Raw genomic sequence first — 16,483 nt, 5'->3', positions numbered from 1 at the left:
ACAAACCTTTCTCTTTCCCCTCTCCCATACAACCTTCCTTGATACAGTCCTGGCCCCTCTGTCCTTCTCTGGGGAAGGCTGAATGGGGTTCTGCTCAGAGCTTTGCTACCAAGGCGCTTGATAAGCCAGCAGGCAGCACTGTCAAAGGACATGCAGCTTTAGCCTCTTGCTTAGTATCCAAGAACGAAAAGCATGACAGACCAGCTCAGCAAGTGAGATTCAGAGCGTTAAACTTTACCCTTATTCTAACTCTGGAGCAGCCCCATTAAAGTTAGTAAAAACCATGAGGAGTCTTTGTGACACCTTAGAGACTAACAAATTTATTTGGGCATAAGCTTTTGTTGGCTAAAACCCACTTCATCAGATGCATGGAGTCAAAGTTAGTAGGGGTGGTCGTGGTAGCTGTTTAATTAAATGTGTGACAGTAGCACCGAGAAGACTCAATCTGGCTCAGGGCCCTGTTTGCCAAGTTTACACCAGTATAACTCTGAGCAGAATGTGGTTCAGGAATTAGGATTCACACTCCCACTTGGCAGCCAGCCTGTGCCACTGAGTCAGGCCTGGCATTTGAGCGGTTGGGGCCTGTAACCATGCCTTCTTGGGTCACAAGTGAGAACACCAAATTCAGGACAAACTGCTGAGAAATAGAGCAGATACACCCCAAGACTGGTGGCTAATCCCACATAGGATATACCAAACCAGCAACAAAAGTAAACTTCTGTTTCACGACACTGGCTAACAAGAAGTCATAAAAGCAGTTTCCTCAGGCATTCCAGTCTTTGTATTACCACCGAAAACATTAGACTTAGAGATGAGTAGTTCTTTAAAACCAATCTCTTCAAATAAAACATTCTTCTGATCCCAAAGGACCAGCCACACACTCAGGTCAAAATATAACTTAGATCTTACCAAAAAATCACACTGGTGCCAATCCTTTAGTATCTAAAATCTAAAGGTTTATTCATAAAAAGAAAGAAAGGTGAGAGTTAAAATTGGTTAGAGGAATCAAATACATATGATAAATGAACCTCCTTGATTCAGACTTGCAGCAGTGATGGAATAAACTGCTGGCTTGGTAAGTCATTGGAAATCATTCCAAATCATTGGAAAGTCTTCCATCCATTGGTTAAAATGCTCCCATTAGTATCGTCCATAGTCCAGAGGTTTGGGCAGAAAAGAGGCAAAATGGAGGAGTTTCCAGGGCCTTTTATCTCTTCTGCCATGTGGTGGGAATCCCATTGTTCTTACTGTTGAAAAGTACAGTAACAAGATGGTGGTTGTAGTCACATGGACAAGTCACATGTCCATGCATTTCACCTAGTCATTGCAGGAGGCCATTAACTATATTTCAGATGGAACGTCCACAGGACAGTTCATTCAGTGCAGATGAGCGTCTCCCATGGTCCACTGTCAGTTAAGTGTTTCTTGATGAGCCACTTAATTTGAATAGTCCCTTCAAGATGTGCAGGCTAAATACCTTGTGGGCATTACCCCAGGAGCAAACATTTGAAATCCAGGTATAGAGCCAATATTCATAACTTCAAGTACAAAAATGATACATGCATACAGATAGCATAATCATAACCAGCAAATCATAATCTTTTCATAGACACCTCACTTGACAATCTTTGTACAAGATTTGTTGCAAATATATAACAGTGATTGCAACAGCGATCTATATGGTCATATTTTAATCAGATAACGTCACAGTGCCGTTGCCCTCTTTCTGCCTCAGTGAACTCAGGTATTCAGACATTAAGCTGATTTGATTATTGTTCAACCACCAGGTGTTGCCAGTGTCGGCAGAGGAGTTGGCAGAGATCACAGACGATCCAGAGTCCAGAGCCAGTCCCCTGCTCTGCCTCTCCCAGAATTCCACTGTGGATTTCCTCAGGCCAGTTAAAATTCAGCTCCCGCTACCTCCAGGGGTCACAGGTTAGTATATGCCCAGAAATGCCAATGGAAAGCTTCTGTGCTTAAAATCCTCCTACTTGGTAGATTATCTTTCAATTTCCCCCAGGCAATTGATGTAATAAACCAAACTGTGAACAAATGGCACCTTTCAGTGTTTGTGGTTAGGAGCATCAGGGTCCAATGCACAAAGCTTAGTACATAAGTAGTAGAACTACTATAATAAGCTGTTAATATTTTCCACTGCTTTCTGGAGAGTGCTGGTGGGACAGGTCCTCTTTCGTCATAAAGGAATACTGACACCAGTGCCATCCCATGGAAACAAGATATTTCTCCCTTATTCCAGAGTAACTGATCAAAAGAGGTTGGGGAGGTGGGAAAACACTTATACTTTGCCATCTACAGAAAACACACTCTTTTTGATTTAATGCCTTCTGGCTCCGTAAATGCTTCCCAAACGTTCCATCCTGTTTAAATGCACAAAAGAAAATGAAAGCAACGGTAAGGTTGTAAATTTGGTGCCTGATTCTGATCTCAGTGTGAATCATGAGCGACTCCATTGGAGTTGCAAGTCCAGTCAGGCTTTCCAACCCTAGCAATTCAGGAAATGTGAAGATGTAGGTTCCAGCAGTGCGCAGAATACTGATTGATTATATTGTGAACCAACATCAGGGACTGACAAGCTGCTGTTTAGCTGTAACATTTGCCTAATAAAGGTAAAGCAAAATTGGACTGGGTACATCCTGGTGATGCTTGGGAAGTGGTCTTTTAATACAGGATCTAGAGGAATAAGGGTGATCTCTGGTACATTTAACAATGTATTCATCAAAAATATTATGGCTGTTTTGGATTCCCAGTTCCCATTGATTTTAAGCAGTGCTTTAATCTGTTTTGGAAATCTCAGCCCATCATGGCAGCCAGGCTTACAATGTCTATGCGCCAGTCTTCAATTGATGGTCATTTTTTTGGATTTCCATTTTTGTAGTACCAGCCTTTGAGCAATTATTAGTGCTCTGCTTAAGCCACAGGTTTTCAGGTGCTTCCAGTTAACGTCCATTTGGTTTAAAAGTACATGTTTAGCTGGGAACCCAATTTTGTTTCACTGGAAAAAATTAACTCTGCAATTAAGTTCTGCCCAAAACATACACGTTCCCAGAGCACAGGGGTTAAATTAGCACCTGTTGAATCAAAGCGCCAGCATTTGTCTGACTTAGTGGCTCCTGTTTTGAACAGTGGGAGTGTGATCCAAAGCCACCTCCTGTATGATTTTCTGCTGGATTAATCTTAAATGGAGGTTCAAGGAACAGTTTGAAGCACTGGCTAAAATTTGTTTCCATTGATGAGCAGACAGTAATTGGCCTAGTTCCTCCTCCAATCTATATTTAATTCAGATTTGCTGGCCAAGTGTGCATATCGTGTTGTGCCCTAGGTCTTGGCAATCGGAGTAATATTTGGAGATATGAGAGCAGTTCAGGAGAGTCAGAGGCATTGCAGGTATTGAAGGCCAAGCAGATGGGAGATGGCTTGTTTAAGTTGGATATATTGCCACTCCTTCTTAGACTCTAGATTGAACCTTTCTTTTAATATTGATAGTCAAAATCCCTTTCCTAATCCAGACTCTCCAAATGATGGGATTGCCTGCTAGAGTTTCAGGTTAGATAGAGACCAGAGATCCTGGTATGTAGAAGGGGATTGTTTTTAAATTCAGTAGACTTGCTACGCTGGGGATTTTTGCCTCCACAATAGCTGGTCATTGTTTTGTAGCGAATCGGTAGTAATGTGAGTGCAGCACCGTGGGAAAGAGGAAAAGGAGCAACCAATTCTGCTTCCAGCTGGAGCCAGTCTGGGGCTCGACAGCATGACGGAAGGAGCCACTGTGCTGCGTGGCTAAGAATGTTTTGCCTGGTGGTAAAGTTTTAAAGTTGGGAAATCTCAAACTGCATGTTTTGACAGGGAGCTGTGCTCTTTGCAAGGCTGCTTTAGTTTGTTACCAGCACCGCACAGGAAGGACCTGACCCTGTTGATTTTGGTAAAATAAAAGGGAGGACTATGGAAAAGGAGGGAATTCAGAATAAAAAGGCTCCTGAGAAGGGCATTCCTTTTAATTGTTTATTTTTCCCCCAAGGGGGAGAAGTAGTGCCTGCCATCTATTTAAATTGCTTATTATTTGCATGGTTAATGGGGTGAGGTTATCCTTGACTGTTTTTAATTTCCTTAGGGAATAGGATGCCAAGATAGCTGAGGTTTGTCTGTTAACATCTACATGTCCCTATAGGAGAAGCCACTTACAACTAGATCTCATGGGATTGTCACTGCTTCGAACTTGTCCCAGTTTGTCCTGTAGCCATAGAATTTGCCAACGTTTATCATTTGTAGGGTGTTTGGAATGGATCTGGAATTTTTAATATCTAGGAGAATGTCATTGGCATATAGAAAGGTTGGGGTTTGTTTTGTTTTTTTTTTGTCTCCTGTGTCCCTGATTTTATCCCTTGAATCCTTTGGTGTTGCTAGTCTTAGAGGGACAGCATCTCCTTGCTCAGCCATCTTGGCTGCCAGAGGGTTGTCCAATAGCTTCTGCTTTTGAGGATTTTATAGAAAATCTGGAGATGGAGCAGCATCCATAAGGGTATTGAATTAAAAGAAGAGAGTTGTAGAATAATCTCTGAATATTAGATGCGGGGCGGGGAAGCGATTCCGTTGCCGATGATTGTGGACTTTAGGAGGTGAAGTGGGGGAGCTGTAAAGCTATGCACCCACCATTTCCCCCACTCTAGAATTATTATTATTACAGTGTCACACGAGAACCCCAATTGAGATTGTGCTAGGCGCTGTCCAAATGAGTAATAGGAAAGACAGTTCTTGCCCAAGAGCGTTAACAACCTAGCTAGAAGCCAATTTGCAGCTTTTCCCAGAGTGCCTGTTGCTGTCTGCATGGGGTTATAACGTGGTCGCTGTTCACTGAGGCTTGAACTTCATTTCATATAGCTTAGGACAGGAAGTGAGGCCTAATGCAGCCAACTGAAATGGCACACAATGACAATTGCCTTGACAATTTGTCTTTGGTTAAATTGATTTCTTGCTCAGAGGCATTTGTCTGGATGAGATGGGGGTGGTGTCTAGGAGGGGACCCTGGCAAATGGAGAAGTTTCGCTTGTCTAAGCTTATTAATTCCGGTTTCCCTTTGATCTCCCTTGGCTTTCTTGTTGTTTCTGTTAGCGTAGCGCACAACGGGCTGTGACGCTTCCAGGGGTACTCAGGGTTGTGAGACACTTTGCTTCCCCCTGCCCTTAGTGTGAGGAAACCTTGTCTGTACTTGCCATGGGTCAGCTCCCCAACTCTGTCAGCCATGGGCAACCCAAGCACTTCCTTGTCAGCCCATGTGGGCTTCGCTGCCCCGCTGCAGGTTAGCAATAGGCACACGCCAGCCCCTGAGTCCTCTGAGCTTCCCCCTGCAGCGTCCAACCCCTGTTCCACTGGAGAGACTCAGAATTCACAGATGCACTGCTCCCAAAGGAACAGTACCCCCCAGCTTGCTAATTACACCTCATCTCACAGCTCTGCTTACCTCACAGCACGTACAGATGATTACAGTGAAAACAGGTACAAGTTTATTTAACACAGAGAAGAGAGTCACATGATAGCAAGTCTCCGCATATTAGAAACAAACAGTTGCCTATACAGTAAAATTATAACTCGCATTCTAGAACCTAGACTTATTTAACGAGTTACTTTTATGTCTTAGAGCTAGACTCACCCCAAATCCTTCCAGTGTATTTTAGCCAGGCTTGGCTGCACCCTTCAGTTTGCCCCCTCAGTGAAAGATCCAGGGTGTACCTCTGTACCCCCAGTGATCTCTCCCTCACACCCCCCCCCCCGATTCAGTCTTTACTTATAAACAGGATGTTCCCGATGCTGATTGTTGTTTGTTGTTTGTTTTTTTTTCCCCTTGAGATTTTTTTTTTTTTCTTGTCAACTTCACAATCTCTTGATTAGCATTTGGCTCAGTCTGTAATTAGTTCTCCACTCAGACAGGGACAATACACACATGACTAGACAGATACATTTCTTCCCTTCTGCCTGATAGGAGCACATTTATCACCTTCTGGTGACCTGTCGTAACTTACATAACTTAGGACTGTATTTTTCAGTATGGATACATAACTCCTTTGTACATACATTCACAGTAATTAGGATGACCTTTGTGTTACTGGTTGTTGGTAGAGACTTCACATGCCACCCTTTGGCACTCTATTATGTAGACATCAGGCCCAGGGAAGCCCTTTTAAAATTGTAGGCACCTCCTGTGCCCCCTGCCAGTTGGCATCAAGAGGCCCCTGGGACACGTGGGCCCCTGTCAGGATTGGGGCCTCTTTGTGCCAGGTGCCGTACAAACATTTAGGAGTCAGAGGTAGAAAAAGACCTCTTAGGTCATGCAACCCATCGGCTTAGGAGGTAATTAAGTGGCTGACGCATTAAGGCTAGGAGTTCCACTGGAATAGCAAATCAGATATTCAGGGCTGGTCTTTTTCAAAGAAGTGGCCTGGCTGAGCTGGAATTTGGCATTTCCCAAAGGTAAGCAATTGTGGCTTTAAAAAAAAACAAACCACAACTCCCCTAAGGCTCCAGCTGCTTTGCACTTGGATTTGTAAAGCAACAAGCAAGGCAAAAAAAAAAATCCATGTTCATCTAAAACTAAACCGGCTTGTGTCTCTTGATTTTTAGGTCTCACCCTAGATCGCTCCAGGCTGCATCTTCTTCACGGCAACCTGCAAGCCCAAACCTGGGATGACATCACCAATCAGGTGGTGCTGGAGTTCACCCACCTCTACGCGCGGTTTGAAGTCACCCACTTCTCCTGGTGAGCTCTGACCCGCTCACGGACAGTGTTTGAAGAAAAGGCTAGAAGGTGGATGGCTGCGCTTTCCCCCAGACCAGAGGCTGTGCTGTTGCTGTTGCCAGTTTCCCTTCCAGCCCCCAGCGCCTTGCCAGGGTTGCTCTTTCCCCTTAAGAAGGATGGAATGTCGAAGCTTTATACCTCCAGTTAATATTCCCAATTCCTCGGTGCACAGTACAGCCGCACTGAAAAAAAAAGCTTGCTTCTGTGTCCTGGGCGGTTTCTGTTTCTCCTCACTTCACATCCCACCAGATTGCAGTGAGCAGATTTGTGGTTGCCCTTGTAGGCCAGGTAGCTTTAAAGAGGCCATGCTCAAGTGAGTACATTCCCACTCAGAACCTAAATCCATTCAACAGTGAGGTTCCCGGCCACCACTCCTCCCAGCTGCCGGAATCCTTCCCTCATCCATAGGCTGCTGATGCAACCCTTCCCCCTCACTGGTAAGTTCTCTCGCTCAGTCTTGGGCTGGGAATCTGCTTTTTGGAGGATAACCTGTGTCAAGCGGACAGGATGGTGCCTTCAACTCAGCTCCCTTGAAATCCAGATTTTCCTAATTTTTGCCTATCCCCTTCGATAGAAAGGAAGCGTCACTTTAAGGTCCACCCCTTCAGGTTCCCGTCCTTGCCCTTGGCTTCTCTGCTGGCAGATGGATCCCTCCCTCATTTGCTTCCTTCCCCAGGTACTGGCTGTGGTATACTACCAAGACCTACATCGGTGGCATCGCCAGGAAGGTGTACGAGAGGCTGCGCCTGTACCAGGTGAATTTCATAGCGCTGCAGAGGAAGAAGGACCCCGAGCAAGTTTTGCTGCAGTGTGTCCCCAAGCACAAGGTACTGCACGCGCTGCCCTGCCAAGGGGCCTCAATCCAGAGCCATGGGAGAAGGGGCGATGGGAGCAATTGTGCCTGGCATATTCACCAAATGTCCCTGCCCGTTTAGCCCTCGGCTGTTTGATTGATTGAGGGTTCCTGTTGCAATGGTGGTTTTTGCGCCAGGGAGACTGGCCCGCTGGGAAGTGGACAGAGCTATAGCGTATTTCACAAAGCTGTTTGGTGCAACGATCACCAGTCTAGTTCAGCCTGACGACTGAATGGTGAAAGCTGTGCTGTCCATTATAATCCCCTGGGCTGGCTGGTCCCACTTGTGTGTAATTCTTGTGTTCCAGTATTGACATAAAACACATTCATAAACACCGGAAGGGAAACTTCAAGCCTTGGGCGTCAGGGGTGAAATCCTGGTGCCACTGAAGCCAAAACGGGAGTCTTGCTATTTTAGCTTCACTGAAGCCAGGATTTCACCCCCGGAAGTTGGTCCCAGAGGGTTCACTGGTAGGATAGTCCAAATCCATGTGCAGGGTGAGAGAGGCTGCACAGCATTAGCTTCACTCAAACTGCCTTTGAGAAGTAAGAGCTCATAGTCTTTGGGTATTTGCATGCTGCTGCCCCAGGATGAGGCTTTCAGCAGAGAGACAACACATTTAGGCTGTGTCCTGGCCTCAGCTACGTGGCATTGCAGCACAAGAGTTGTGTGGAAAATATCTCCCCACGACTAAATGTTGTGGGGAAAAGAGAGGGAATAACTTCTTGGTTTTGAAGGGTTACTGACAGGTTACAATTAATCTGCTCTAACACCCAGACACTGCAGTGGCTAATGATGCCGAAGGAATTTTCAACCTCTGATGGCAGCATTGTTGTGGTCACGTTGGTCCCAGGATATGTGAGAGACAAAGTAGGCGTGGTAATATCCTTTATTGGACCAACTTCTGTGGGTGAAAGGTACAAGCCTTTGAGCTACTCAGAGTTCTTCTTCAGGTCTGGGGAAGAAAGTCGAGAGAGTCTGAGCTAAATAGAAGTTTGGCCCAACTTGTATTTAGCTTAGACACTCTGCTTCCTTCCCCAGAGCTGAAAATGGAATTAGACCAGATAGTTTACAACTGATAGGCTTCAGCACCCTGCTAGTGTAAGAAAAGGAGGGCCAGCTAGACTTTGGCACTAGGTCAGCACGGGCTGGAACAGTTCAGTCCATGCTGGTATTTAGTCCTGCTGACAGCAAGGCTAACATAAATAGTTGTTTCTCCACCACCACAAACAGCGGAGCATATTTGTGTGCCTAGACACCATGTGTTTTATAAGCATGCCATGGGAGCCACATGATTCTTGGCTACCGTCACTTTTTAATGACAGATTAGACCTTTAGGGGAATTGTGTGGTTTTGTTTTGTTTTTTTGTTTTTTCTCTTGGAAAAATAAACTCTTTGAATTGACAGTGCAAGAGAAAAATTTCTTGGACCCTTTTTGGGGGTTGGGGGAGGGGTTGTGAATGTGCAAAGCCTAAACAGACCCCCATGTTGCTTTCATCCCTGGTAGGTCGATCCTGTTCTGGGAAAGCTTCATGACCGCTACCAGGGCCCGGAGCCCTCTGACATTGTGGAGTTGTTTGAGGGAGAGCAGTTCTTTGCAGCCTTCGAGCGAGGCATCAACATCGATGCCGGTATAGCAGAGCCCTCTTGTCCAATCTGCTCTTTCTTTCCTCCGTCTGTTTCGCCTTCAGTTCCCTCCCAGCAGCTGCTGCTCCATTCTGTATTCGCTTAGCACAGTGGTCCCCAATGCAGTGCCTGTGGGTGCCACGGCGCCCGCCAGGGCATTTTTGTGCATCCGCAGGACACCCCACCGACAAAATGCCACCGACGGAGAACCGCCTGCTGAAATGCCACAGAGAAGCATTGCTGCTTCTTGGCGGTATTCTGGCAGTCGGTTCTCCGGTGGCACACTCATCTGGCAAGGTGTCCGGCGCCCGCCACAGTCTTCTGGGAGTAGCAATAGGCAGTTCCCACAGAAAGGTTGGGAACCACTGGCTTAGCAGATTTGGCAAACGGAGCATAGCACTGCTGCCTATGCTGATCAACTGATGGGCAATGCAGCAGTCCTTCTGCTCTCTGGAGACAGAGCGAGAGGCCGGCAGGACATGTTTTTGGTAGTGAATTCTCCCTATGGAATTGCTGCTTCCAGGACCATGCTGGACTCTGCTCTCTTCATAGCAAACCACAACAACCCCCAGAGGGGTACAGTCTAGTACAGTGTATTTATTCCGTAGGTAAGCTGAGTACATGACCTGTGTACTCCGAGCACACGCTAGCTGATCTAACAAGTCTCATCCATTTCTGATGTAGTCTACGTACAAAGCCATTTCTATGGGGAGAAAGCCCTTGGAACGGTCCAGCCCAGAGAACTCCCTGTGTGGAGTTTAATGCCTATCTGTCTTGTTGGCCATCCTCATTTTACCTCCCTCTCTCACGAACTCAGCTTACAGGGGGTGGGACCAAAACCATAAGACTGTATCCTGGGGCATCCAGGTGGGAAGGGATGTCACAGCTGCACTCTGAGCCTCTTCCTGATCTCTAATACCCTGGTGTAATTCCACTGTGACTGTGACATCAAAGACAATAGTCCCTCTCAGTTGGCCCTGGGGAAGATGAACCCGGGATCGGACCCTTTACCGCTGACTCACACAGGACTCTGTAGCCTAGTCTCAGGGCACCAGGAACCCTCACCTACCCTTTGTCACAGGTATTTGGCAGGATGGTACAGTCCTAAGGGGGGGAGGGATAGCTCAGTGGTTTGAGCATTGGCCTGCTAAACCCAGGGTTGTGAATTCAATCCTTGAGGGGGCCATTTAGGGATCTGGGGCAAAAATTGAGGATTGGTCCTGCTTTGAGCAGGGGTTTGGACAAGATCTCCTGAGGTCCCTTCCAACTCTGATATTCTATGATTCTAAGGCAACATATGCAGCATTACTTTTTCCTTTATCCCTACTCATATCTCTCCCCCCCCCACCTCCTTTAAGGAAATGTAAAAGAGACGGATGGTTTATTTTGTGTAAACAGGAGTCACTTTCCAGCTGGTTCCCCCTGCTCATTAGTGATCCATTCCTGGGTAGGACAGATGCAATATTTAACCTCAACATCTTCCCCTCCCTTTGCACTCTTTGCAACTCCTCTTCCTCCGGTGGCTGGTTTCCTTTTGCTTCTGCATGATCTGCTTCCTCCATGGTCACGGGTGGCAGCCCTGTCCCAGAATGGGACGAGCCAGAAAACAGGGAGAAGTGGGTTCTGGTCTGGGAAGCTGCTGATGTAGCCCTTGCCTAGGAGTAGGAAGGTTTTCTGTACATTGATCGATTGATTGGTTTTCCCTGGCTCCGCTCAGACCGCCCAGACTGTGTGGATGGACGGATCTCCTTCATCTTTTACTCCCACTTGAAGAACATGAAGGAAATCTATGTGACTGCTGAAGTGGACAGGAAAGGCCAAGCTGTGAAAGGGCAGGTGAGTTTCTGGGGATAGTGCTCACCAGTTCAAGAGCCTCATTTTCTTTTTTCGCAGTCCTCGCCTTTCCTGTGGCGTCCCTTGCTGCAGCGCCCGAGCCTTGAGTATGTCAGTGAATCGAGTTTCTGTTTTTCCTCACCAGAGACTGACCCGTAAAATAAGCCAACAGGAGAGTGTGGCTTGAATATGAATGGTCACCTATCACCCAGGCTGGTGCCCAGAGTTATGAGTTAACTCTTGGCCTATTAGCAGTAAGGGAGAGGGGGCTGGACTCTGTGGTGGATCCTTGTATTATTGCCAATGGCACCCACTCAATCAAACTGCAGATGGCACGCCAAGTGGGGAATGTGTGGTCTCCTGTAGGGACTGGGTGGGAAACTTCTTACATAATCCTTGCCAAATAGAAAACAAGCTGCATAGATAGACATGGCCGTTGAAATGGCCTCTAGGTCTTACTCTGTGATCTCGCCTGCTTGTGAAGGTCTCCTTCTATCGTGGCGAAGTTCCAGACAATGTCCCTGAAGATGCCACCAAGAAGAGGAAAGGGCCCGATTCCCACTGGCTGGCTACTCTGCCAATCAAACTGCCTGTGAGTTACTTGGTCACCTACGGGGAAGCCTAACATAGATGGGGAAATATTTGTGTCTGTCTGCTAAACTGAAGTCTCCCATACTTAGCCCTGAAAAGAGTGGGATGGACTACAGCCGGAGGTGTCGTCTGTAGAAACTGCATGATGGAAAATGAAGAATCCCTTTTCCTCTGAAAAGGGGGAGTGTGTGCGCATGCAGCCATGTGACCGTAAGGGTGGAGGAGCGAATAGCTGTGCACGTGCTTTCACGTGTCTGAAGTGTGAGGGACTGGGTGCTGGTGGTGAGATCACTTGAAGATGACCAGGCACAATTGCTTTTGGGAGTGAAGCTCTTGTAAATGGCCATGGGCACTTTCTGTGGGTATTTTCCCACCACTGTGAGATAGCTCCCCTCCTCCCCAAGGAAGTGTGTAACTGGAAATGTTCCCCATCTCTCTCTAGTTTATCCACCTTCCTGTCCTGTTCCCTTTTGCACCGTTCTGAGCTCGCACTGATGCAATGAAATGTTGTGGAGGACAGATTGTTGCTCTGAGTGAATGAGGGAGCTCAATGAGGAGGAAACTGGTTAGACCTGAGCACAGTTTCTGTCTTGCATATGAATACCCCAGTGATGGGTATTGTTGGGAAGGTGGATTTTCCAGTGCAGGGCAGCTCAAAGGCATTTTGATTAAACCGTTGTGTTGAAGTGTGCTGGAATGAGCCAGGGGTGCCTTAAAGGGACCTGGCTGGCCAAGCTGTGTCATGGCAAGTTTTATTTCTCTCGAGCTGGCTCGAACCAGTAAATATTGTTGTCTTTCTTTGAACATCACCGTAAGGCTTACCCCAGAGTAAGCACTGTGGACTGCAGTCCCACTTCTGGTACATGCACAGCCTTGGTTTGGGGCCTAGAGTAAGAGCTCCCTGAAGGCTGAGGGACATGTACTCGGGGAAACAACTGGTAATGAAAACGGAATCTCCAAAGACAGGGCAAGGAGGGATTTCCTGCTTCAGGCTGTGATTGTGGGTGCTGAGCATCCATGGCTCTCACTGGAGTCCGCTAAACAGTGGGTGGTCAGCACTTCACACAACTGGGTCCCTAGAGTCCACATTAAATCTACTTCCCCAAGGTGCAAAGAGGTAAAGTTCAACTAAATGACTTGGCACTGCCCCTTTAAAAGGAAATCATTCCAGCCAGGAGTACTTCTATCACTCTCTCCCATCAAACAGAAACTGAAATCCCGCTCAGGTGAGCATTCAGAGCCCAAGAATGGCTTCTCCTTCCCTCCTCTGAACCTGGGGAATGCCGAGACCGGCTACCTGACACAAGCTAATCTACTTGGCATTGCTGGGCGCATTGGAGCTGACTGGCAAACCATTGGCTTGAACCTGGGGCTACCCTATCAGCAGATCGAACGAATAGGATACAACCACAGGTGAGCCATGTGTGCAGAGATTGATATGGTGGCCCCATGGACCAACACATTTCCAGGGTAGGAATATCTCCATTAGGGCTGGTGGGAAAATTGGGGTTTTGACTAAAAAAAAAAAAAAAAAAGTCACAAAATGTTTTGTTTTTGTTTTAAAAACCTAAAATATTTTGTCTGAAAACTGAAATATGTCAGTTTGGGAATGCTCCCATAGTGTCTCACGGGAATTGTAGTTTGGGTGCCTCCTATGCCCTATCTCTATGGGCAGGACTGCCCGGCAGGATAATATCTCCCATCATGGTTAGGGACTCCCATGATGCACTACCCCATCTCTCCAAGAATGGAGACTCTGGTGCATCCTGGGAGATGTAGTCTGACCAAGGAGTTGATGCTGTTGACAGGAATGGGAACTTGAGGCACTGTGGCAGTATTTTCATATCAAAATAATTTAGTTTTCAGCTGAAAACTAAGGGTTGGGTAGTGAGTCCCACTGAGTCATCTTACTGTGGCATGATGGCACTTTCTGGAGTTCGGACCCAGTCACAGATTCAAGTAAATGCCGTGAGGGATGGTGGGTTTATTTCTGTGCTTCTTGCTCTCCTCAGGGAGGATCTGGATAGTCAAATCCTGAACATGCTCTTCTCCTGGGCTCAGCAAAACTCTGACGACCAAAACTGCGTGGAGAAGCTGATCACAGCCATGAAGGAGAGCGGCCGCCAGGACATTGCAGACGAGATTGAAACGGTCATCGAACTGGGAAGGCAGAAATACAGGGCGTCCATCCGCCGGGTGGGCCTGGACCAGGAGAGCAGCGCTGAAGACTCCACGATAGCCATGGTGTAGCAGCCAGCAGAAGGAACTCTGCTTCTTACTGTGGTGATCCCTCCCCTGTGCATTAGGTGGCATGGCTGCATGGGGACCTGCCAACTGATCCACATGCCACCACCTGCCATGGGAGCTGGGGGGCACCAGCTGGATTGTGATCATCCACTACTAACCCACCATGCTCTGCGAAGGGTATGCTAATGTGTGACTTCTGTTAAGTCCATATGTGCCAATTTCCTAGTGTGTGGGAAAGGCTGGTGAGTCCCGAGTTCAGGCCCTCTGGCTTTAGGTGTTAGGGACGTGGAGAAATTCAGAGCAGTTAAATAATGGAGAACACTGCTTTTAATAATGTTGCTGTAATAGATATTTATATATAATTTATGCCTAAACCTATGTTCTGCTAATGATTTGGGATCTAAACATTCCCCACCACATCTCTTCTTTCAGCATTTCTATAGGGACAGATTCAGTTGTGTTCTGGTGTTTGATGTAAAACTTAATGGGGGAATCCCACTATACGAGCTTGTGCTGTGATCCTCGCAGATCTCCAAGCAAAGGTTGGGTCAGTAGTTGACTGGGAGACCTCCAGCTATCTATTTTAGATACCTATATGGTCCCCATTACCATCATATCTGAGCACTTCACAGTCTTTAGCGTGGGAAATTTAGAAACATTTTCCTTTCCCCTACGTTTCCTGTGAAAACAGTTTTGACTTTTTCCTTCCACAAACAAACAAACAAACCCTGAAAGAGAATTGTTTTTTGTGGGGAGGGAGGGGAATGTTGGTGTTTGGGTAGTTTGTTTGTTTGCTTTTTTTCGTTGGTAGAAATTTTCCACTCTTTCTAATTTCTTGTTTTGTTCAAAAACCATTTTGTAATTATTACTTTTTTAAAACAATTTTTTTTTTTGCCCAACTCTAGGCCTCTGTGGGGCTGGAGGTCTTTTGGATGAGACATAAAACCTAGCCGCTCTTGACCGTAGGTTCCATTTTACTTTCTGCAGTGAATTAGGAGGTTGAACCCATTGTGTTGGCCAAATGCCAATTTGGATTCTAAGTTGCCTCTTTAAAGTTTCCCAGCAGTTTCAAGTGGATACTGTGTTCTTCACTTCCTCTCTTAAACTGTTTGTGCGGTGGGATTCTGCAGTAGTGGGCAGCAGGTGAGGTTCAGCTCAGAGGTCACAGCACTCACTCCTGTGTATAGTTTTCAAAGCACTTGGGATGAAAAGCACAATATTCATGTGGCATTTTAAGAGCTGATCAGGTCAGCTGCAGGACAGAGCCATTGTGGGATCTGGACGGAATGGTGCTGACTTCACCTTTAACCTTCCTAATCTGAGTATCCTGTAAATGAGAATTCCCTATTGACTTCCCCTGCTCTCCAACCCATCTCATAATTGGCCTGAAATAAAGACAATGGGAGTCTTTCCGTGGACTCCCCAAAAGCCACTGGAATCCCTCTTTTATTACGGATGCTCCTTAGGAGACTGACGTGAATGGCATATACTGAATCTTGGGAGCAATACTTGAAGGGATACCGTCAACTTGAAAAATCACATTTCTGTCTAAAAATCTTATACCTACTATGACCATTGCAGTTGGAAGAAGTTAGCAAAAACCAGAGTGGTCTACCTGACACTAGTCAGGAAGACTTGATTTAATCATGGTTTTTTACATAAAAATGCATTCTTGTTGTAACCTTAATACATATTCTTCGCAACTCAGAGATAGATGTAGATTTCATTTTCAGAAGGTACACACTATACATTTTTAAACTGATTTATTTTGAAATCTTTTCAGATTAGTTTTACAGCTATATCAGAAAATGAATGATTGTTTGGTTATTTCATTTGTCAAAGGTAATTGAAGTGAACTATCTCCAATTCAACAGGTTAATCATTAATATTTGGAGGATTTTCTTCCCATGCCGAAGGAGGAGGAGAACATCAATTTAAATTGTTTTATTTAACTAAAACAACAACATTAAGTGTTCTGAATTTTTTCTTCAACAGCACACACACATATTTTAACAAAACAAGCATATGTCCCTCGCTTCTCACATTTATCTCCAAACTTCTTCTCCTTGTCCAGATCTGTTCCACCCCCAACAATCTCCTAGTCATTGACCTTTTTTAAACTTTGCACTTTTAGAGAGGAGTAAGGGATTGACTCTGTGTACACAAATTTGCAGAGGGACAATATTGTTGAGGTCTTTTTTTCTCACCTCTATTTATTTATTTTAAACCATTTTTGCTGTTAACAAGCATATTACCTCTGGAGACACAAATCCACAGTCTGAGAACTGCAAAACTAAGCATCTCTGATGGTATCTTCTAGACTGAGCACTGAGTCCCATTGGTCAATAGAAAGATTAACCTAAATAATCTATACGGAAGCCCCTGGAACCCCATAAGATTGGGTCCCTAATCCATGAACTATTGGAACTCATTTACAAAACTTTTCTTAAACATTACATGAATATATTGTCTCATTCTATAGAATTAGAATTAATAATTCCTATTTGATGATGAGATACATTAT

At 45.8% G+C, this 16,483-nt stretch overlaps 1 protein-coding gene across 2 annotated transcripts in view; it reads left to right on the top strand.

Moving 5' to 3' along the window:
* Positions 1–15,703, top strand: part of PIDD1 (p53-induced death domain protein 1) — a 28,999-nt gene extending 13,296 nt beyond the window's left edge. The window contains exons 9-16 of one of the 2 annotated variants that reach the window (XM_073347157.2): positions 1,788–1,935; positions 6,634–6,769; positions 7,485–7,635; positions 9,170–9,293; positions 11,006–11,124; positions 11,606–11,713; positions 12,920–13,125; positions 13,725–15,703. In XM_073347157.2, the coding sequence (XP_073203258.2) occupies positions 1,788–1,935; positions 6,634–6,769; positions 7,485–7,635; positions 9,170–9,293; positions 11,006–11,124; positions 11,606–11,713; positions 12,920–13,125; positions 13,725–13,962 (1,230 nt within the window). In that variant the 3' untranslated portion in view covers positions 13,963–15,703. The remainder of the gene's footprint in view (positions 1–1,787; positions 1,936–6,633; positions 6,770–7,484; positions 7,636–9,169; positions 9,294–11,005; positions 11,125–11,605; positions 11,714–12,919; positions 13,126–13,724) is intronic. The other variant, XM_073347158.2, reaches the window with a different exon arrangement.
* Positions 15,704–16,483: the final 780 nt, after the last annotated feature.

Source organism: Lepidochelys kempii, chromosome 6 (assembly GCF_965140285.1).
Source record: "Lepidochelys kempii isolate rLepKem1 chromosome 6, rLepKem1.hap1, whole genome shotgun sequence".
Classification (NCBI taxonomy): Eukaryota; Metazoa; Chordata; order Testudines; family Cheloniidae; genus Lepidochelys; species Lepidochelys kempii.
This window is presented reverse-complemented; position numbering and strand designations above follow the sequence as displayed.